This window comes from Simochromis diagramma, unplaced genomic scaffold (genome assembly GCF_900408965.1).
Source record: "Simochromis diagramma unplaced genomic scaffold, fSimDia1.1 OVJJ01000304.1, whole genome shotgun sequence".
In the NCBI taxonomy this organism is placed as follows: Eukaryota; Metazoa; Chordata; class Actinopteri; order Cichliformes; family Cichlidae; genus Simochromis; species Simochromis diagramma.
In genome coordinates, this window is record NW_024387030.1 from 7419288 (window position 1) to 7442770 (window position 23483).

At 37.5% G+C, this 23483-nt stretch overlaps 2 protein-coding genes and 1 gene segment (V, D, J or C); 2 read left to right on the plus strand and 1 right to left on the minus strand.

Moving 5' to 3' along the window:
- Nucleotides 1-35: 35 nt before the first annotated feature.
- On the plus strand, nt 36-10296 carry elavl1a (ELAV like RNA binding protein 1a). Of its 6 annotated transcripts, XM_040041571.1 has the most exons (8): nt 36-189; nt 1742-1801; nt 2552-2599; nt 3333-3513; nt 3968-4071; nt 4668-4830; nt 4988-5213; nt 5369-10296. In XM_040041571.1, the coding sequence occupies exons 4-8, from the start codon at nt 3345-3347 to the stop codon at nt 5691-5693; spliced, it is 987 nt and encodes a 328-aa protein (XP_039897505.1). In that variant the 5' UTR covers nt 36-189; nt 1742-1801; nt 2552-2599; nt 3333-3344; the 3' UTR covers nt 5694-10296. The 6 variants fall into 6 exon arrangements, with proteins under 6 accessions (XP_039897505.1, XP_039897502.1, XP_039897504.1 ...); XM_040041568.1 differs by lacking the exon at nt 2552-2599; XM_040041570.1 differs by lacking the exon at nt 2552-2599 and having other exon boundaries at nt 4668-4821.
- Nucleotides 10297-10311: 15 nt separating this feature from the next.
- slc1a8b (solute carrier family 1 member 8b) lies at nt 10312-19861 on the minus strand. Its single transcript, XM_040041589.1, has 11 exons — nt 19252-19861; nt 17842-17921; nt 17297-17512; nt 15018-15060; nt 14690-14903; nt 13669-13768; nt 12717-12950; nt 12370-12564; nt 12144-12278; nt 11911-12049; nt 10312-11047 (listed from the first exon to the last, which is right to left on the minus strand). The coding sequence occupies exons 1-11, from the start codon at nt 19414-19416 to the stop codon at nt 10901-10903; spliced, it is 1668 nt and encodes a 555-aa protein (XP_039897523.1). The 5' UTR covers nt 19417-19861; the 3' UTR covers nt 10312-10900.
- LOC120739764 lies at nt 19493-23246 on the plus strand. The segment is given in 3 exon segments: nt 19493-19630; nt 22109-22187; nt 22721-23246. Coding segments are annotated over 3 exon segments (540 nt in total).
- The last annotated feature ends 237 nt before the right edge of the window (nt 23247-23483 follow it).

Sequence of the window (23483 nt, forward strand, 5' to 3'; positions counted from 1 at the left end):
CCTGCAGAGGCGTGCCGATTTAACAGCTCGTCTTTCAGATCCGTGAGGGGGCGTGGCTGTTTCCGTCACTTAGCTTCGTTCTGGGTTCCTTCGTTACGTGAGGCCGACTTGGAGGGAAGTGGACGTTGCCAAGAAGAAAAGAAATAGGCGAAGGGAGCAGAAACAGCAAAAAGCACCACTTAAAAGCTGGTAAGAGCTTTCATGGTAACAAATGCTTCCACGGAGTCATTGAGCCTTTGCTTCGATATTTCGACGTGCAAAGGTTTGTCAAAGGCAAATGACTGCCATGCCGCTTTCGCGGCCTGTATAGCTGTTGGCTAGCGTTGGCTAGCGTTAGCCTCTGTGGCCTGTTAGCAGGCCGCTGGGGTTTCGGCACAGGGACAGAAAAGCATTCATGTGACGCTCTCAAAAATGGGGCAGCGGTGCTTTGTGTTAGCTATCCGGCGTCGGTGTCACTTTACTTTTCACATTGCGACCTATTACGGACCCTTATAACATTTAAGTTAGAATAAGAAATTTACCTTCTGTTTGCTAATCCCGATGTACACATTTGTCATCGTAATCATTGTAAGCACAGAAAAGCGTGGAGTATGCAGCTCACTAGTTTGCTAATGCTATTAAATTTTGCTAGCCGGGCCCGTGCACGTTTCCGATTTAGATTTTGAGCTCGCGAGTCGATGTGTTGTTCACCCGTGTGTTTAAAACAAAAGTGCAGTATTAAAGCGGAGTCACTGTAGAAAATAATCTAAGATTTCTCAATAGTGCTTTTTATTTTATTTTAGCCGCGTTAAATAGTGAGCACAGTAGCTCGCAGTCCCCTTGTTCTTGGAAGCTGTTCATTCAAATATTGCACATTCAAATTCTGATCTAACGCTGCTGCTACATCAGCTCCACTCCATTGCTCCATATCCGACTGGATAATATGGAAAAAAAAATACTAGTGCGCTAGCCCAGTTTTTCATCAGGATTACTTGTGTTCATTGAAAAGATGTAAGAGCGTCTTTAATTGAAACTTTCCATGCTTTCTCCACGTTAACTGTTAATATTCAGCAACTGCTCTAAAACGATTTATCTTGCACGGCAGTTCTGCTTATCTGGACTCTTTGTTTAAGTTGTTATGTGGTGAATAGTTTGTTTTTTTTTTTTTTTTGGTTTTTTTGTTGTATTCCCTTACCCCTGTCTTTGCAGAGTCAACAAGCCATTTCTGTTCTCACAACAGTTTGGTTTTATTTGGAGGTTATGTTAGGAAAATAAAATTTGATCCAAAAGTTATCTATCCGTTTCCTATAAAAGATGTGTTTCACAGGAGATAAGAGTGGGATTGGCTGGTGACTTCCATGTATGCCCATTTTGTGAGACCCAATGTTTAGCTTTACTGCTAAACTATATCTATCTAGATAGATAGATATGAGAGAGAGATGCATTTAATGTAAAATTAATTGCACTTTTTATGGTCTCTTTACACAATGTGCATACCAGTCCAGTTTGTGACTTCATTCATAGGCGCCCCATGTGAGAAACAAAGTAAACAGGAGAGCATTTAAGCTGGGAGAGCTGCCTCCTTTAAAGCATTATAGACAATCTGGTAGCATGATTTTCAAAGAATTTGTAGAGCTTTAATGCCCAATACAAGGTTCTGTATTATAAGATGTGCTGCATCTTAATGTCATCTTGATCAGATTGTAGGTTTGCTTGTTGAGTTGCCCTGACGTTGTTTGATATTTGTTTTTTCTCCGCGTAGCTTCAGGAGCAGTGAAGTGTCTTCATGGCAGTTCGTCGAGGACACATTAAGTATATGAAAGTGAGTACGAATGCCAGCTTTCATTTCAGTGAGTACTGTAGTGTCTGACCATATTGTTTGGCAGTATGGTCAGTGTACAACATATTAATGGCATCAATTACAACTTAAAGCAAGTTGGCTGTTATATAGTAGGTACAAGAACAGCGTAACAAGTTTGTAAAAGATAATAAAAATCCAAAAGGCACACTGCAATTCAAGCAAATAATCAAAAGTTATCAGCCAGACACACATACAATATTATGTAGCTGAAATATTGACTCTTGGCCCAATCCCATTTCAGTCTTCAACTAGTGTATTCTGTAGTGCGGGCTGTGAAAACAACAATTGAATTGGTATTTTAAAAAAATAATTTTAAGACATTTTCTAGTCATCTAAAATAATGTTAGTCCTATCAAATGTGTCATAAGACCACATTGCAGATAATTCGTGTTAGACATAATCATGAGGATTAACGTTAGGTACCAGCTTTGTTATGTTTTTAAAATGTGCATATTCATGTTAGCTTAGTGTAAATCACTGCTTTGACATAGGTAAAGTTTACATCCATTCACATCTTTGTCTAATGTATTTGGGATTATGACTTAATTGTATTCCAGTATTTACTATCCTTTCTAAACACTTACAAGAAGTATGAATGGTCTTGGCCTTTTTGACCAGAAAGTCCCAGGATTAATGAAGTTAAGGGAACTAAAGTGTGAATTCAAAGTCTCTTTTGCACCTAACAATTGGTGTCTCTACTGTACTTGACAGACTGGGATATAAAGTGAATCACACACAGGAAAGTTGAAAAGTTTTTTGGTAGGTATTTGGCATTTGCTTTCTATTACAGTTTCGGCTTCCAATGATTACAGAAACAAACAAGAAAAATCACATTTCTTTTCATACTCTCTTGTGGGAACCTGGTCTGCTGTGTGCTGTCACTCAGCCTGTGGCTGCCATGCAGATCACCTGAGACAAGTTTGCTTTAGGCAAACAGGGACCACTATTTCTCTTTAGGTGACAGGCTTTATGGTCAAAAATTGCCACGTTATAAGAGTCATGGACTTTGAATGATGGATAATTAAACTTCAAATAAATCTTCTGAAAAAGACACATGTTTTAAGTCCGGTAGCTGGATAAGTGATGGATAACTAAGATTACCGTGTTGACTACAATAATCAGATTTTACTTGGTGTGACCTCCTTTTCTTATTAACCGTATAGTTGGAAAAGGAGGCATCTGGATCTTGTACAGGAGCTTTTTGTTAATTTGGTGCAAACCATTTTTTTTTTTTTTTTTTCTTTAATTCTAGTAACTATCAAAACTGTCCAGTATGCCCACTATTATTACTCATTTTTACTGCATCATTTTGTTTAATAAATAGTTCAAAATCTAAAGGTTACTACAGGTCACGTACTTACAGTTAACGGCCTGGGGTAAACTTTCAAATGACCGTCTTCTGTAAGTAATTAAATCGGTTTCAGCAGCAGTTCTGTTCTACCCAACGTGCTTACCTTGTTTTGTGTTTTCGGCCCACCTGGCTGACTTGCAGGAGGTGTATGACATGTCGAACGGTTATGAAGACCACATGGGAGGGGATGAGGGGAAGGATGCCAAGACCAACCTGATCGTGAACTACCTCCCTCAGAACATGACGCAGGATGAGCTGCGGAGCCTCTTCAGCAGCATTGGGGAGGTGGAGTCTGCCAAGCTAATAAGAGACAAAGTTGCAGGTATGCAAAGTTTTGAAGCAATAAATCATGTCAGATCAGATCCAAACAAGATCTTGGATTAAATAGAAAAGGATTCCTGTTAGACTTGGCCAAAAATACATGCTGTGGCATTGCCAGACCATGTCGAGGTGGAGATTTGTCTTATAATAATTTTATTTATTTGGACGCTGTTTATTAATGGCCTGTTTTCTGCCCTCAGTGATTCTGTAACTTTTATTTGAGAGATCTCCCAAATTTATTTCCTGCCCACGCTGGGAAGTAGTTTCCTGAACATTTTTGATTATCATAGCCTTGTTTTATTGATTCCAACCAGCCCAGCCCTGTTTAATTGTTTATTCTAGCATGCAATGTTTGAGATTTGTTTTTATTTTTAATATTTATTTGTTTGCAGATTTTTTTGAACTATAAAACGTTTTTTTGTTTTATTTTATTGTTTTCCTTTTTTTTTCTCTAGGCCACAGTTTAGGGTACGGATTTGTTAACTATCTTAACCCTAGTGATGCAGAAAGAGCTATCAGTACACTGAATGGACTAAGGCTACAGTCCAAAACTATCAAGGTAACGTGCAATAAGGTGTTCTACAATTCTCAAAGCAAAGATGTTATGTCATTTAACTTTGCTGTGGCTCTTGTGCTGTCCGCTATCTAGCTAGTACATGTCAGCCCGAGGAAAGAAATACTGCTTTTAACGCTCACTTACTGCCCTATCTTATAAGTCTCTGGTGTTTGACTTTAATTCAACTTATTTTATTTGACACATTCTGTCACAGTAAGTGTATTAAATGTATTTAATTTTCAAAATGATCAATTTGATTTCTTTTTTTTTTTTATCGCTGTAATGTTCTGTTGCTTCTGATCCTCCCCCCTCACCCATTTTTGTTTTATTTTTATTTTACTCAGACCAAAAACTTGATGTCTAAAACAACCAGATTATTTTGTAGTTTTTTTTAATCCAAAATGTTGCTTTCTGATGGACAGACACAGCAGTGTTCAGCTGAATAAAAAGATGTATAAATATGACCAAACCACTGCTATATTAATCTCTGTTCAATCAAACTACTGTTTAGATGTTTTTGTTTTACTTTGGCAATTCTTTTTCAATTTCTGCATGCATATCAGAGTTTTAATCAGGCGTTTGTTGCTTCCTGTCGCCAGGTGTCATATGCACGGCCCAGCTCGGACACAATAAAGGATGCTAACCTGTACATCAGCGGACTTCCCAAGAACATGACCCAGAAGGACGTGGAGGACATGTTCTCACGTTACGGGCATATCATAAATTCCCGGGTACTTGTTGATCAAGGTACAGGTACGCAAGGTGAATGGCTTCCTTGCTTTTTATTTTCCAAAAATTTTGTTGAAATTAAATAAACAGTTTGTTTTTACAAAGTGATATCAGTTACTGTTAAGTAGCTAAATGCAGTTCATGCGGCTTGTATCAGAGTAGGTGGTTACAGCTGCTCTCTCAAACCTAGGTTCATCCCGTGGAGTGGCTTTTATCCGTTTTGACAAGCGTGCAGAAGCGGAGGAGGCTGTCAAAAACCTAAATGGTCAAAAGCCACCAGGAGCCTCGGAGCCAATCACAGTAAAATTTGCAGCCAACCCAAACCAGGTGAAGAACACACAGCTCCTCTCTCAGCTCTACCACAACCAATCCCGACGCTTTGGAGGACCCTTACACCACCAGGCACAGCGGTTTAGGTGAGGGAAGAGCTACATACATATAAACTGAATGGTGCTGATGCTTGAAATGTTACCATTTTTATATTTCATTGATTATCTAAGAAAAAAAAACAATAATCAGTCACATTATCATTCTTAGTAACAGCAAGTATGCTAAATACTCTCACTTTCAGGTTTTCTCCCATGGGTGTCGATCACATGAGCAGCATGGGAGGCGTCAGTGTCCCTGGAAACTCCACCTCTGGCTGGTGCATCTTTATCTACAACCTAGGCCAGGACGCAGACGAGAGCATCCTGTGGCAGATGTTCGGTCCCTTTGGTGCCGTGACGAATGTCAAGGTGATCCGAGATTTCAACACCAACAAGTGCAAAGGCTTCGGCTTCGTTACCATGACAAACTACGAGGAGGCCGCCATGGCCATCGCCAGCCTGAATGGCTACCGGCTTGGAGACAAGATACTGCAAGTGTCCTTTAAGACCAGCAAGGGCCACAAGTAGAATAAGCCGGACAATCAGGTGTAGAAGAAAGCGGGAAGTAACCCATGTCAGGCTTTTATTGCAGAAAGCTTAAGTTTTCAATGTTAGACACACCAGTTTCAGTTTCATCATATTCAGAGTTAAGTGACATGTTCACTCTTCTGCACCTTTGTAATTGTCTCAAAAGTGTCTAGGGTTTTCTTTTCTTTTCTCCATTGTTGTTTGTTTGGGGTTCAAGGACACTCAATTTTAATTTGGAGTGGATGGAGAGGCTAAAATCCCAAATTACCACCAACATTTTTTTTGTGAAACTTATCTCAAAAACTAAAATCCTGTCTATATGTGTTGCATGTAAAGCTGTAGGAACTGCATAAAGGAGGCAAACCAATGATTCTTAGCAGTGCACTAAAAACAAACAAATCAGAACATTGTAAAAGATCCCAAGTGTGAACTTTTCAATGAATGATTTGGTGTAAAGATAGGGTTAAAGACTGCCCTCCCCCTTTTAATGAGACAGTTTTACTGCGGAAGAGCAGTGCTCTGTCCTGGTTCCTCATCACAAGTAGAAATAGATGCCTTAAACTATCATACAGTGGACATCCAGTAGACCTTTTAACTACTCACTACTACAAGTCAGTCTAAGAGCATAGCACTTTTAGCCAGCCAGCTTTAGGTTGCTCTGTATATCAGTCTTTTTGATGGTAATCTATTACTTCTGCATACCTTCCAGGCAGGTTTAAGAGTTCTTAAAAGAAACAGTGAGCCCTAGAAGGGAAATGTTTGTTTTGTTATCCATATGTAAAGTGTCTTTAATTATAAGTTGTTTGATGCGAGTTGCAAATGAACCCCAGTCAGTGAGTCACAAATTAAAATGGACCAAAGGCAGGGAGAGATACTGATAACCTCGCAAGAGTTTTTCTAAGCAGATGTTCAAGATAAATATTTTGGAGCCCAACTGATACTGGATTCTCATTGGCCAATGTTTGGTTTTTTTGTTCACCATAATCTGCAGATACTTAAAACTTCTGTGATTAAGCTGAGATTTACAGCTGAGCTCTAGTTATTAATTTTTTTTCTTTTGTTCTTTTGATGAGGTACTAATTATTTACACCTAATACTGATTCTTACTGAGAGCGACGCCACTAGCTGTTTGCTGATCTGTTGGTTTTTGTTTTGGTTTTTTTCCTTTTCCTTTTGAGTTAATTTTATCTTTTATTTTCTTTTGATTATATTTCTTTGTAGATTCATACAGTTTTGTTACCGTATTAAGTTACAAACTTGTTTTAACGAGTGCTTATCTCGAATGGCCTTTGTTATGGATTTCAGTTTAGATTTAATTTTCTTCCTTTCTTTTGTTTTGCTTGTTTCCCTTTGAACATAAACCATTAAATTTTATTTTGTTTTGCTGCAAGTTTTGTTTGTTTGGTTTGTTTGTTTGATTTTTTTATTTACCCTTTTAGAATTGTTTTTCAGTTTTGTTTTATTTCCCTCGGTAGCAAATTTAGAGCGCTCCTAACACTTTGCTTATCAAGCAAAAGTTTCTTCACTGGAAGCTTTTACACTTTTGAGATGTTAACAACTTATGGACCAATGTAGGTTGAGAGGATTTGATGCCACTTAAACAAAACAGATATTTTAAGGCAAGTAAGCATCTGTTAGATGTTTTCCACAATGATTTTTGAAACATGACACAAGTTTAACTGCAGAAGAGCAGCAAACTGAATCAGTCTGTTGGCACTGCTGATAGTTTTGCTGCCTGTAGTTAATCCGATTTCAGTATCATCAATAGACATCTGGCTGTATGAAGCTGCTTTTAATATCTGGCTGTTAGTTTTGTATTCACACTAAATTGTCCACTTGTCAGTGTAGGTATCTAATGAAACTAGTGATTGTACACAAGCTAGTTTCCATATTTTAACTAGAAGTGTCAAAGATTTAGGCTTTTAAAACCAAACGCACTGCTTTGATCTGTAATGGAGATTACTTTTTACCACATGGCTTTGTTCACCTATTAGTAAAAGACTCACCCAGTTAGAAAAGAACTATGTCCAGCTTTGTGTATGTTTCTTTAAAAATGCCGTTAGCATCGGTGCTGCAGTTGTTCTGATTCAAGCTCAGCAGGAGTTAAAAAGCATAACACTTGGAGATGTATTTCTAAGAATATACTTGGCTACAAAACTTGTTCAAAATTTTTCAGATTCTGTTTTAAAACTGTTTTTCTCCCTCCCCAGCAATAATTCAGCTGACACTTGAGAATATAGTTAAAATTGTCTGGCCCATCATAAAGGAGTGCTCACATTGTGAGCTTGAAACTTTGGTCTTATTGTGCATCTTGATTTAGTATCTCCATGTTGTTATTATTGTGTCAGGATCCTAAACTTTGTGCAATATTTCATGACTTGCTCAGTGCAGGTAATAGACATTTGTTATAGTCATCGACTGTCATTTTGGGTTTTTTTTAAAAAATATATAAAATTTTCTATTGACGTTACTGTGTAGTTATGTTGGCAGTCTAGTTTGGTTTGCATGAAAGGTGCAAGTGCGTTTAAGGGGCAGTGAAAATAAACTGCATTCCGCCTTAATTTATAAGAGGAAATAGTGTATTTTACATCAGAGGAGGCGCATTTATTTATTTGACAGTGTTTGTGGTCATACTTGATACTTATTGCAGTGTTTTTAATGGATTGTTTTGTTTTCTTGGTTTTGAACACTTTTGACACTAAGCTGAAGTCCGTTAAATGTCTTCTAACATTTCAATAAAAACATGGTGGCTTTAAAAAAAAAAAAAAAAAAAATTAAAGGAAAATTAAATGTGTATTTAGAAGCTTGTTGTGGATTTGATCTACGTGATTCTCTTGAAAAAAGATGAGTAGATGTGCACTTGCACTTTTATGTACATGTTGCTGAAGTTAGTGTTGCTGTGATATGACAGTATTGTTGCACATTCTTGGAAATCTGGAGATGTGATTTAATAGTAGACTTGACATGTAGATCGGAGTTGGAACCTTCTGCAACCAGATGGTGGGGACAGTGAGCAGAGTCTATCCTGAAGCTTATTTTTTTCTGCAGCTCTGTCTCAGTTTTCCTTCAACTTTAAAATTAAAGCCAAAAATTGAGTTTTCTAAAGTAGAATATGAATATACAATTTCAGACACCTACACATATTTAAACAAAACAAAACAAAACAAAAAACAGCTTCTTCAAAATGGCTTGGAAAGGAAAGAGAAAATTGAAACCAGTCTGGCTATTCTGTTTTTAGTGACTTTGGAATGCTAAAAACTCTTTTATTCAGATATAAATAGCTAAGTTGTAGCAAATTGTCATTTCAAGCAGGACCCTTTTTCTGTTTTGAGACTCGCATCCTTTTCAGAAGAACTCGCACTTGTGAGTGATGATGTTTGAAAGCTAGAAGTGAAAACTTTTCTTGGCAGTGAAATATGGTACAGGATGACCAGCATACAAGACAGTGCATGGGCTCATCCTGAACAACAACCAGCTAGAAGAATGCCAGAAATGGTGGTTTTATTTTATGTTTTTACTCCCCAGGCCTTGGTTTGGATGGATATGGTCCGTTTTGAATTCAAATTACCAAAACGTAAAGCATTGTCTTTGTCTTTTTGTTATTTAAATAATAAAAATTAAACCAAAATGCTGAAATGGTGTTTGTGGAAAATTTAAAGCACATCCTTACTGCTTCCACAGGAACTAAGATAGTAAGCAGCTCTGTACAAAGTTTTGGCAAATTGCTGGTCTTGGGGTATTCATGTTGCCAAAGAGGAAAGACCTCAGCAATGATCTTACAATGATCTTAGAAGCAATTGTTGCTGCCCATCAATGTGAGGATGTCTGTCAAAATCCAACTGTTAATGTGTTTAGAGTGTGGGAATAATCCCTGGCCTTTGATTATACTTTTTTATTTTTAAGACCTAAGTTGTGCTCCTGAGCCACTAATTTTTGCTGCCCTGTACCAGTAATTTTTTTTAAGTGACTGCATCTTTGTACATAAATCAGTGCACTGTTGGATCATTCAATGCTAATTACCCCAGAGGGAGCTTTCAGTCACAAAAATAACAATTGGCCTTTTTGTAGACAACAGAGGTTTTCTAGAAACTTACTAAATCTTGCCCTAAATATCATGACAGCTTTGATCAATTATTTTGTGCTTGTCAACTTTCTTGCATGAAATATTCTATAAAATCCAACTAAATTTCAAGCTAAGTGTACAGAATTTATTTATTTCTCTTAGGAAAAAGGGGAAAAAAGGAAAGTTGAGCACATAAATTCATACATAACAATTTTTTAAGTCATTGCTACTTAAGGTGGTTATGCAAGCTGTTGAATCACTGGGTGCACTTAGTTTTTCACACACTGCTTCTGCATTTTGGTTTAATTTTTGTTTAATAACACTGTAATATGCCATGTTGTTGTTCATCAGAGGTTGTATTCAAAGAATTTTAAGATCTCCTGAAGGACCAGATTATGTAAAAACCTTATAACTGACAGATGCTATACTTTCTTTTTACCTTGCCAAGTATAATCCAGCATGTATCATGAGCACTGCATATACTTATCTTAAGCTTAATAGTCTCTGAGGTTAATTATTAAAATAAAAACTTTCACAGCACTGGTATGTAGCAGGTTTTTATTAGAAATGAACACAAAATTAAAAGCAGTGGTATAAAAACACAGATTATGCTATAATTGTAATTTGCTAGGGATATGTTGGTATATTTCTTAATTTTGCTTTAATATTTATGCATAAACACCTTGTCTAACAGAGAGAAAGCCCCTGTTCTGTTGCTCTTTGTCTATTAGCTCCTTATAACATTCAAGTCTTTCAAGGTCTCAGCATTATTGTCAAAAATGAGGCAACGTTAAGGCATTTCAAAACCTAGACTTAAGTTAAAACTGCAGTCATGTTTCATTATGACGGGTCTACTGTGGATTTTAATTGTCCCCCTGGAACTGATAAACACTGATCTCCATCCAATGCATGTCATCGTGACGTATGTTCCTGTCTGCAAGTGCATTCAGACATTCAAGATTTAATAAAATGTATCTCCTCACATCTCTCTACATGCAAAGCTGAATAGAGACATGCTGTTTTGTACATTGTATCAAGTAGTACAGGTTTCTGCATGGCACAGGCTTTGAGTGAACTTTTAGAGCCTCGGTTAGTGCCTTTGTAGGTGCATCTACGTGCTGTAGAAGGCATCGTGTAAAGTGTCTCAGACTTGACAGAGGTTGTAGCAGGGCACGGGTTTCTCCAGCACGTTGTCTCCATCCACTTCAAACACATAATCGCAGCGATGTGTGATCAGCGGAGCATCAGACAGTGCCACGCTCTGATTGCCAAAGGAGATTACTGTGTCTCTCTGTAGGGAAGATGACAGCGGTAGGTCTACAGTTAGTTCAAAGGTAGGAGGTGTTGGGGAGGACTGATGTGTTTTCATTTCCCATTGCCAAGTTTGACATTATATTTGATTTGTAGTTCAAAATAATTACAGCATGTACCTTACCTAGGTACTTATGGACCAAGGTTTCTCTACTGAAGGGCAGGTGGTTTAGCACCAGCTGCTTCTCCAGCTCTTTAAAGTTCACTTTCTCTTAATTGGCTGCCCCTCATAAACAAAGGGATGAACAGCAGGTGGGTGGGGCTTCTGTCCTCAGCAGAACTGCTTATATACCAGAGCTTCTAAGACCTTATCATGTAGCCGGCCTCTCCGATTGTCTAACGGGGTCTCCTAACTGTTCCAGGCTCTGATTTTAAAACCAGAGGTGATCATTGTTTATTCCGTCCAAACTGAACCAGATTTCTCAGTCAATCAGATCAGCTGACTCTGTTATTTCTTTCAAACGATTGCTGAAAACTCGATTTTTTTGTTTGCTCAATCTTTTCCCCTTCATTTTTGGCCATAGTTTGCAACTATTTGCATGTATGTGTGTATGTTGGAATGAATGTATGTCAGTATGGCTGATTATGTGTCTGTATGTATGTTTAAACATGTACACGTATCATCAATATGTGGCTTTATTTAAACTGCACTTTGTAACTCTGTGTTTTTAAAAGTGCTATACAAATTGTTGTTGTTATTATTTAAGGATAAATACCTGCAAACTGAGGTTGCAGACTCTTGTTTCTAGTTCATTAACTATATACAGGATTGGATTTTGGGAGAATTTTTGAAATCTTTCATTTATGTGAACTTTGATATATACTAACAGAAACGGTCCTTACCCGTTCTTTATTGGCAACAGCAGGTACCGCAGCAGAAGCAGCGGTTGCTGATTTATCAAAGTCCTTCTTGCATATATGAGCCATAATCCCAGCAGCTAAGGCATCACCCAGAACATTGATCATTGTCCTGAATCGATCACTGATGAAATGAGAGGGGAAAAGTTCATCACAAATTGACCAATTTAGCTAAATAGTAAGACTTACTTAAAGATAATAACTTTTGTGGGACTTACAGCACCCAGTCAATGGCTACAATCAAGGAGATGTCAGCAGGTGGTAAACCCACAGAGGTCAGGACAATCACCATTGTAACCAAACCCGCTTGAGGTATCCCAGCTGCTCCAATGCTGGCTGCGGTTGCTGTTATACTGATGAGACAGAGGAAAAGATGTTAGGGGAACAGATTTTCAACACAAGGAACTTCTCAGGGGAGCATCTGTTCTCAGTATTTATTCTCACCTGATAGTGACCAGCTGGCCAAAGTCCAAGTCATACTCATTGACTTGAGCTATGAAGATGGCTGCCACTGCTTCATACAGGGCTGTTCCATCCATGTTGATAGTGGCTCCCACTGGAAGCACAAATCGAGCAATTTGCCGGTCAACTCCACAGTTCTCCAGGAGACACTTCATAGTGATTGGCAGCGTGGCTGAGCTGCAAAGAAAGAAATCAGAGGATATAAAAGGATGTCAGGTTAGTCAGCAGACTTCAATCTGAACCAAGGACTGGTAAAATGTCCTAGTTAGAAATGTAGAAAGATCTACATTGGTGGGATATAACACATAAAAATGTCTGTTTTCTCTTACCTTGAAGATGTAGCCAGTGCAATGACAAGAGCCTGCAGCAGCCCTCTGATGAAGGTGAATGGATTTTTGCGGGTAAAGAAGAAATAAAAGAGAGGCAGCAGGATGAGGCCATGCACGAAGAGACCACACAGGACAGTGATGAAGTACATGCCCAGCTTCTCCCCCAGATGGGCTGGGTCGTGCATGTCCAGGATCTTTCCTGCCACCAGGAACACAATGCCGAAGGGAAAATACCTTCAAAGAAGAGAAGATAGAATATGAATTACATTCATTTTCTTACCACGTTGACTCCTGAAAATATATGAACGTTTTTTTGTTTCTTTCTGAGTGTGTGTCCCTACAGGAAAGGATTTCCATCCTGACCTTAACCCCAAACAACTCCATTGGGATTATTTGAGACATCAACTGTGATCCAGCATCAGTTTGCTGACCTCACTAATGCTCTTCTGTCTGAATGGGAGTAAATCCCATGTTGTATGCTGCCAGGCATCAGAAGAGTGCCAGCTGTTATAGCAGCAGGCTGAAGCTCATAGACGTGACTTTACATGTTCAAAATCACATATTGTACACATGGATACAATCAGTCTTTGAAGCTCCAAGTTTTTCTCTGACGTACATGCATGGTGCTTCCCACAATTCAAGTGAGTTGCCTGATGTATTGACCTATGAGTTTGTAGCACTAATTTTATATAGAAAGAGTCCTCTTTGCTTCATTCATATAACTGTATTTCAAGTGTCAACTCATTTCCAATGAGAAGCTTTGAGGTCACTTTAGATACACCACTGAGTTTTCCTCGAATCGCCATGAGATCTATTTTTGGATGTAATCTGGCTCTGCTGTGTGAACTTTGTGTAGTCTGTCTTTTATTGGATGCATGTGCGTGATACAGTAGCGTGTATCTGTGTGTGTGACAGAAAAAGAAACAGGGAGACAGAGAGAGTGCAGCCTTACCACATAGCAGCATTGATGATCTTCATAACACACTCGTTGATGCACTGGCACACATTGACAAGTGGTGTGCCACGTTCCCCCATTTTCCCCAGCAGCAGACCTGAGAACAGATAACACAGTCGCACGGTTGTTTGTTAATAGTTGTGGTGCAACCTTCTTATCCCGATAAAGAAAAAAAGACTTTACAAAATTTAACTAACTGCATAGTAGTTAGTTGGTTAGTCATATAAATAAGCTATAAGGCAGAGCAGCTCTTGCTTTGCTGACATTGCTAATAAATCTCAAATTTTTAGCTCCTTTTAGTGAGTCTCCATGATCTGTGAGAGTACAATATTTCAATTAGAAAATACTGTACTTTTTATTCCACTTCAGGTATTCAATATTATGATCAGAACTTCAGTACTTTTCAGACAAAGTTGTAAAAAACATAAATACCACAATGCATTGCTGCAAATTAAAACTAGTCTACAAAATCTTTTGCTTGTGCCACATTGCAAAATAAAGAATTTTTTTAAAACCACACCTTCTTGTGCCCTTTCAGATGTTCAGATCCAATATTATGCACTTAGTGGATATAATTTACTTGTTCAACACATCCTTTTTTACTTCTTTTTTACTGTTGTATTAAACTTCCCATAACTTATTTTCCTTTATAGAGAGAACTATGCAACTGAACTGTGTAAAGTAATTTTACTTTCTCTGCATATATGACATCGGCCAATGCATCGTCACATTTACTTTTGAAACTTTAAGCACATTATGCTGATAATAGAGACATTGCTTCTGATATCAAAAGTCATTAGTTTATCACTTTTGAAATGGAGACATGTGGAGAGATGGCATGAGACAGCCTGCCAGTGCAAAAGTTGTTATGTCCTGTAATATAACCAATGCAATAATGTATCTATGCATTTGCATGGTCAGCATGTAACTTATTTATGATCTTGAATAGGCTAGCTTATTTTAAAATCCCATGGTTATTGTTATATAAAACATTAAAGTTGAATGGTGATTGTCTTACCCATTGTAGCTGAGAAGATGACAATCCCCAATACATTCATGCCTTTGCTTGTACTTGGGACAATCTTATACTTGATGTCAGGTGCAGGGGTGATCTCCAGGAAGACTGGATGACCCAGGCGAGGGTTGTGGTAATCGGGCATGACGTATACATAGTTGGTCTGAGACACTTTTCCGTCATTGTTCTGTACAATGGGTACCAAATCTGTCCGGTACTGGCATGAAATGAAAGAACAACCATATAGATCTTTTACTACGGGCATCTTGATATTTGAAATTTGAATAATATTGCGCAGTTCTCAATCAGTAACTCCATGTTGTCGACTCACCTGCTGAAAAGTTGCTTCAATCAGGTTTGATGGGATCATGTTCCTGCAATGTACAATAAAAAGAAAGAAGCCATATGATCACATGTGTAGGATGATATACAGTTCAACTGATGGCAGCTAGATCATTTACTTGTGTGTGACAGATTCTGAAATGATGGTCAGCACTTATTGTTGACCTTAAAAACAATAATGGGTTGTGTTAGACACCAAATAAGCACGGACGAGAAGTGCTTGGATTGCTCGGGTAAAAGAAAAAAGCTTGCCGTAGGTGATTTTCTATAATTCTTTTACAACTGGCCTCATTTATGCACCTACTGGTAAATAGCATGAAAAGCTAGATACTAAATGTGTGTGGTGAGACAGCGTTTTTGAGTTTTTAAATATTTTTAATCTTATGTTTGAAGAAAGTATGTACTGTTTGTGATGGTTTTGAGGGTGAAAAACATATTAAAAACAAATTGTTAGTATTTTTTCAGTATAACTATTGGGATGCACAAATACAGTTTTTCACAGTAGAAATCTTCAGAAGCTTAAAATGTAAAAATATGCAATGGGTATGTAAATAATTAGGCTCAAATCATCAATTAAAAAGTGTCATGGTGTTCAGTTATTGAACATTTAGACTTTGTTATAATAATATGATAATAATAAGATCAATGATTAACCAGCAATTATACTGTAAACCTTATAAATAAAACACAGTCTCACTTTTGTTTACAGTAGGAAGTTCTTGTAGATGGTGAATCTAACTGCTAGTACTAAAAATGAAATTGCATATTTTGCATCATTTTGTAAAATAGATCAACTTATAATATACTGTTATCATTAAAATGAGCCAGTAGAATATAAAAAGCACCTCGAGTGGCTTGAACAGTACTGCCATTTCTCAATTCTCTTGCTTCTGGAGTATGTTAACTTTTGATACTTCCATTTATTCTTACAATAATAAGTTTTACATAGCGGATATTTATTTGGCCCACTACTTGTACTCATATGTCATCATATACCGTAAATGTCTCCAGTAGAATAGTTTCCTAGATTTAATGAGTTTTTATAAGAATAGTGAGAAAAACACAGGTTACGTTTTCACACAGTATAACAGCACAGAGAGTTTCACATGTTAAGGTTGATGGAAGCTGAACAGCTACAGCCAGCATCATCAGACTGTTTTTATTCAACCTGCGTCAGTGACACTGGCACCAAACACATAAGACGACTGAAATGCGCACCTCACCACAGCTCTCCAGTTTAATCTCATTTAAGAATAAGTGGATCTTTGACATGAATGGCCCGTCAATAAGCCTGAGCCTGTACAGGAGTACAGGTTCAATCTAACAAAGTGACTCTGCAGTAGGATCTTCTGAGAAAGTGTCAGCTTAAAGAGTCACAATTAACTCTTTCCCTATTCTTAGTCAAACTGCTGCAAGGGTAATGACATTGCAACAATGCTACAAGGATTTTAAAGGATGATGTTAAAGCTTATCATTTAAATTCTGTGTTAAAAATCCCTCCACTGTTGCCAGAAACAGTTTAATTTCAAATGTAAATTAATGTTTTGATGAATACAGATTTCTGCAAAGCTCTCATGTCTTTCTGGAAATCTAACCTATCTGAAGAGATTTTGTGATTAGGTGACCAAACCTGAATGAGGGTTTTTCTGCATATTAATAAAGTACTGCTTGTGGGAAATGTGATTTTCCAAATAATACCAAATTAAGTCATTTTCTACTTATTTATGTATTTATTTATTTTAGTTTGAGATTAATTAAGGAATATGAAACAGATATAAGAGAGATCACTTTACCGGGAGCTCTAAAAGCTGATCTTGTGAAATGCTCTATTAAAACACACACACACACACACACACACATATATATATATATATATATATATATATATATATATATATATATATATAAGAGAAAAAGCTTGCTGAAAAAGTAAATATTTACAGAGTTTGCATCTCTGTTAATGTTCACTGCAACAATATACAATTTAGATTCAGATTGCTGCTGAGTAATTTGCCATTTTTTATTTTTTTATTTTTTTATTTTATTTTTTGCCAAGCACATCCTGCTGACACAACTGCTAGCTTTCATCCAGCAGCATCAGCATTTTAAAATGTCCTGATTCAGTGAAAAATCGTATAATTCCTTAGATAATCTCTGGTGCCACTGTAGAGATGATATGTTTGAACGCCAGATATGGCATGGTTTGCTATGAACAGTAGTGTGAATAGATGAAAGACTGAAATCTTTTGTTTCTGTGTGAATGTTAACCTGATGAGGTCCAGCAGAGCATCAGCGGAGGTCATAACAGGCCCTGAATGTGAATGGTGACTGTCTTTTTCAGAGCCGGTCCCTGGGTGAACGATGATAACCAGCACGATACCAACGATGACAGCAATGAAGGTCGTCCACAGGTAATAAGTGATGGTCAGGACTCCCAGACGACCGCTTGCCTTGGTGTCCATGGCTGACAGGCCAGACATAAGACTGGATAGGAAAGTAGAAGAGGTGTGATTATGGATGTTGGCTTTACGAAAGACTGGAACTGAAGTAGATTTGAATTAGTTGTTTGGTTTTCTAAGGCTGCAGATTTTCAATAGATGTAGTGACATTTAACTGGTGGTGTTCAAACTGAAGTGGAGCAATAGGAAATATGACATCCAACACATGTCCCAGACCAAATTCAAAGCCAGCATCTCAGCTCTTGAATGACTGTACCATTAATCTTTGTGACCAGGACATTCCACACCTCTAAATTCTGTAAAAATATTTCCTTCAAATATATATTTGATTTAAAAATCAAAGCTATCATTTACCTGGAGGTGATAAGTGGGAGAATCAGCATCTTCAACATCCTCATCAGCAGTTCTCCAGGGAAGGAGAAGTAGATCTTGGCCTGTTAAAGACAGGAACAGTTGAGCTTTGGACTTGTTTTTGTTTTTTTTTTTTTTTTTTTTTTTTGTTTTTTTTTGGGGGGGGGGGGGGGGGTTGCCTGCAATGAACTCAATACAGTTTTAAAAAAAATCATTATTTACAAGAAGTATGTACAGAATATGTCACCTGTTGTAGTGTAGTGTAGTCAGGTTAGGGGTAGACACTGGACAGGTTGCTACCTCATTAGATGGTCAACACACAGAAAAAAGGAAACCACACACTATCGTATCCAGACTTAACCCAATCTTAGAATCACCAATAAATTATGTTTAGGTTCTAAAATTAATTTAGTTAATCTAACGTGGATGGCTTTGGACTGTGGGAGGAGGTCAGAGTATCTCTCTGTGCAGAGAGAACATCCAAACTCTGCTCTTGCATAAGTCACATGTAGTAATTTTGATTAATATTAAATTCTTAATAATAAAGAAAGTTAGTATGCTTGTGTTTCACAGATTCTTTCACTGATCATTGGATGGAAATAAAAATGTACTTTTAGAGCATTCCTGCTACTAGACAAGATTACATTGAGGATCCACACTGGACACATAAGCTTCTCAGTTTAAGAGCGTCTTACATCACAGTGACTTCATGGTTGTAGTCTGTAACCTTGAATGAGACATTGCTACACATGGAAATAAAATCATAAATACAGGCTGGAAAAAAACAAAACATTGAGAGAAATTCAGTATGGAATGACAGACTAATTCATTCATTTTCAACTACTCCTGGGAAACAAACTAAACTTATTGAATCTGGAAATTGTGTTTATTGTTTATTTTACATTATGAGGCTCAAATAATGGACAAGTTATTTCTTTATACCACTGTATTTGAAAGGAAACAGATTAATTTTTCTTTCTTTTGGTGAATCAAACCAATAACATTTCATAAACTCCATAAAACTGATTGAATCCTGGGTTATTTCACATACACAAAGTTGCATATAATCCAGTATTGATATTTAAAATTTTTACAGTTGTTCAGTTGTTTATGCTCATCTTCTCCTCTTACCTCTGAACTGATTGTCTGTGTCTGTGTTCTTTCTCATTATTGCATAACGGACCTTATCTACAGCCTCAGTGCAGACATGTCAACATGTCAAGAGTACTCATTGCCTATTCCTTTTATCCTAAGTGGAATAGTTAGGATAACTATTCCAGTTAGTTATCCTAACTAATTTCTACATATTCTGGACAACATTCTAATGTAACGAATGTCTGTTAGAGCCTAAGTGAGTCACTTTGTCTTAGTTTGATTTTCTCTCTATTCATACATTCATCCATTAATTCATACCTGTGTGGAGAGGTTGAATGACCGGAGTATAAATCCAAGCACACAGCCGGTCACTACCGCAAAGACCGAGAGTGTCAGCAGACCATTCCTCTTGCAGTAGTCCTTCACGTACGCCCTGACTTTCAGAGACACTATATTTTCTAATAACTTCTGCAGACATTCCATCCTGATTCAGGCTCAGTCTGTATCCCAGCAAATCCCCCCCACCCCCGTCGCTGGCAGCAGATATCCGAATCTCTTGATGAGTGAGAATTGTCGGTATGTATCTCTCGAGATCCACGGCAGAGGAGAGCAGGTGTACCTGAAGAAATGTGGGTCCTGTTTAACTCTGAGGAGCTCATCCAGTCTGAAGGAGGAAACGTTGACTGACTTGTTCCTGGTAAAGCAGTGTCTAAAAGGATTATCCCTATCCCATGCGAACATAGTCTCCTTTAGAGACACTCAGGCTTATTAAAGAGGCTAAAGGTAAGCTCATTATGAGTTATTACTACCTGTGTCCAAGTCATCCCATTCAAAAATGCACCTTCATGCACTTTGTCATCTGCAACTTAAGCTCTTGAGTGCATGTTTACTCACATGTATGTAATTAAATAGTTATATTGTACTTGCTGAGAAGCATAATGTAAGAATTACAGGAAGGTTTTATAAATTAATCGCAAGGTCTCTTTTAAATAATACAGCAAAGATTTCTACTCATGAAACTTTTTTATTAGACTGAGGAATGACCTGTCCTGGCAGGATTACCAGAGGCAAGGCCAAAGGCATGACGCCAGCATCAGCGCTCACTATTCAGCTATGACGTAAAACTGATTAACAGGTCTGGACATACACTGGGTAGCTTTAATGTCATGATTTGTCACTTAAACTAGTAAATAATACCATCTTGGTACAAAAAGAAGCTCAAATTAGTTTGAAGTTGAAGGCATGAACTTTAACCCTGCAGGCTGTGAAGGAAAAGATGACCACTCTCACACTAGCATGGTTTACACACTACAATCTACACTGTTATTCAAGCAGAATTAAATTTATAGCTAGTGACACCCGATTGATCATATAAAGAATTTAAAGGAAAAATATAAAGTATTGTCTTATGCAGTGGGAAACTAGTGATCAATACAGCTGAGTACTCTGAGCTACCAGCTGTCTGTTGTAGTGTGCTGTTTGCATGCTGTTTTAATGCTTTTTGTTGATGTCTGCTAATCCTTTTAGTCCACACTGACCTGGAAAGAGATCCAAATTTGACACTGAGCATTCTAACAATGTCTTCCTACATTACCTTTAACCAGTCCAATAGCATTTAATCCTTGGACAATGCACGCAGTAAGATTAGTGGATGGAACAAACAGCAAACAAATACTTACTACTTATCTATTTATCTCTCCTTTTAAGTCTTAATCCTCCAGCCAAAAGCTCCAAATTACTTTCAAATGCATCATACACTAACATTAACAAACAATAACTATTATTCTTATTAAAAATATAATTTTATTTAAATATTTACAGAACCATCAGTGCTAAAACCTCAGCGTGGGTGTAAAATCTCTTATAAGTGAAGCGAATAGCAAACCACCCCTAGTGTCTGTGTATGAATTTGTTGCTTTGTTAGCTGTCACCACTGTATCATCTAGAAACAATTTTATTTTATATATATATATATATATTTATATATATTTCAGATGATCAGAATCAAATATTTAATTTAATGTATCTTTAAATAAGAAATGTATACTTAGTGAGGTTACTGCCAGCTCTGTGTTCAGAGGTCTGTGTCAGTTTCTTCCTCTTCAGCAGCTGCAGTCTCTGCAGTCTGACTGAGGGAGGTTTTTGTACGACTGCAAATCACTGTGTGAACACATCAGCACTGTTTATTACATGGATACTCTTACAGTAGTAAACTGCTGCATCTTCAGTCTGAACTCCACTGATGGTCATAGAGAAGTCAGAGCTGCTTCCACTGCCATTAAATCGAGTTGGTGTTTCTGAATGTCTTATGCTCACATGTCGAATTAGGAGCTTTGTGGTCTGTCCAGATTTCTGTTGATACCAGTACATACACAGACCATCACGACAGCTAGCAACAGCTTGGCTGGTCCTACAGGTCAGAGTGACAGTGTTTCCAGGAGAAGATGTCAGTACTGGAGGTTGAGTCACAGTCACCTGACCGCTGCATCCTGCAGACAAAAACAAATCATTCATTTATCAGCAGAAATCAATGAGAGAAAAAGCAGCACATCATGTTGGAAATGTTGCTGAGTGAATGAACCTGTAAAACAGCAGCAGGTCAGCGTCCAGATGAGGATGGTGATGAGAGTCATGGTGGTTGTGCTTTCTGCTGTGTTGACTGACAGATGTGAGTCCTGCAGTGTTGAAGTCACAGGACTATAAACCTTCTCAGTTCTCTGGAGGATCAGCTGATGATGCAAAGCCTCCTCTCTATGGAAATGATTTCTATGTTCTCAACACACTGAAGGCAACGTGAAACAACTGAAGAAAATATTTACATTGGGATTGCAACTAAGGTGTCCATGGCTGCAAATGATACGTTTTATTTTGAGTGTGATTAGTATGAAATCTAAAGTATAGAAAATTGTGAGTTGTTTTTTTTTTTACTTTACTTTAAATTTGCTTTGTTAGTAGTCAGTATTGAGAAGCATTTTGTTAGATGCTCTGTTACAAAGACAGTAATTGTTTCTATTTCCAGTTTGTAGATAGTCAAGATATTATCTTTATTTGTAGGAAAATTATTTTGTTCTTTTTAAAGCATTTTAGAATCAAACTAGCATAAATGTAGCCGTTTAGATTAAGTATTGGGGTAGCAGACATTTTCTAAGTGCTTAGATACTTGTTCTGAGTGCAGGAGGTTTTTGTGCGGCCACTTAGTGAGTTTGTATCACTGTGGTACACTTTTGGCGGAGGAACCAAACTCACCGTTGACTGTAAGTACCAAAAACTTTTACTTTGCAAAACATGTAGTATTAATAATACTACATATACTAATAATAATACTAATTAATGAACTTTAGGTTTTTGTATGTTGCTAATAATTAAGGTCAAAAGAAAAGTCAAAATAAACCAATAAATTAAAATTGTAACACTGCAGAAGAGCAGCTGTAATATTTTAGCTCATTATTTCAATATCTGCTTATTTTTAGATTTAAAATGTGATCCGTAGTTTTGCCAAATTAAAAAGGTGATTTTTTTTTAGAGTAACTGCAGATCATCTTGGTGTTCATGGCTCATTAACTTTAAATGTAGTTTTAAAGGAAGTGAAAGAAACAGATGACAAAGATTTGACTGTTCACATGAGTGTTTCAGCTTGGTTCATTTATATGTAGGAACATTATCACAGAGATGAGTTATTCACTTTGAAGTATTATTCAATAGATATAGGAATAGATTACCATATAACCGCCTTTCAAAGTTTCTTCACCTTTTTGACTCTCTCCTCTCTCTGCGCTGTCTCCTCCAGTGGGTGTGTTGAGGCCCACCCTGACTGTCCTCCCTCCTTCTAAAGAGGAGGAGAAGAAAAGCAGTGCCACTCTGGTGTGTCTGGCCACTGGAGGGTTCCCCTCAGGTTGGAAGCTGGGCTGGAAGGTGGGGGGCTGTAGCCCATCTTCAGGGCTGTCAAACAGCCTCGAGGTCTTGGGGACAGATGGTCGTTACAGCTGGAGCAGCACCCTGAGCCTCTCTGCAGACCAGTGGAGGAAGGCGGGCTCAGTTAGCTGTGAGGCCAGTCTGAGTGGACAGAGCCCCGTCACTCAAACCCTGGACCCTGACCAGTGCTCAGAGTAGAGCTTCAGCAACATTTCCTGTCTACAAATGATGTTTTCGAATCTACAGATCTCTGTTCCAGTGTGTCTGTAAAACTATGTTTGATCTTTCGAGAAATGTTCATATTCATGTTCTGCTTCTTGCCCACTATAATAAGCAGTGTTGGTCAAGTTACTTGAAAAAAGTAATCAGTAACTAATTACTGATTACCTCCCCAAAAAAGTAATCCCATTACTTTACTGATTACTTATTTTCAAAAGTAATTAATTACTTAGTTACTTTTTAAAAACACGATTTACAACCTGAATAGGTGATAAAGTGATAGATCTTTCAGCCCAATTCTACTTTTTCTGCATAATCCATCATACAAAATGTAATCAAATGGAAAAGTCTCTTTTTTAAAACTTGTTTTATTAGTTTTAATCTTTTAACTTTATGCATCAAGCAAAAATTTAATTATA

Coding starts and splice junctions, on each gene's coding strand:
- slc1a8b (XM_040041589.1), bottom strand. CDS start 19,416: ATGGAATGTCTGCAGAAGTTATTAGAAAATATAGTGTCTCTGAAAGTC. Junction 13,769..14,689: donor CATCTTCTCAGCTACAATGG/GTAAGACAATCA, acceptor ATCTGTTCTCAG/GTCTGCTGCTGGGGAAAATG. Junction 12,050..12,143: donor GTAGCCATTGACTGGGTGCT/GTAAGTCCCACA, acceptor TCATTTCATCAG/TGATCGATTCAGGACAATGA.
- elavl1a (XM_040041566.1), top strand. CDS start 1,766: ATGGCAGTTCGTCGAGGACACATTAAGTATATGAAA. Junction 3,514..3,967: donor AATAAGAGACAAAGTTGCAG/GTATGCAAAGTT, acceptor TTTTTTCTCTAG/GCCACAGTTTAGGGTACGGA. Junction 4,831..4,987: donor TCAAGGTACAGGTACGCAAG/GTGAATGGCTTC, acceptor TCTCAAACCTAG/GTTCATCCCGTGGAGTGGCT.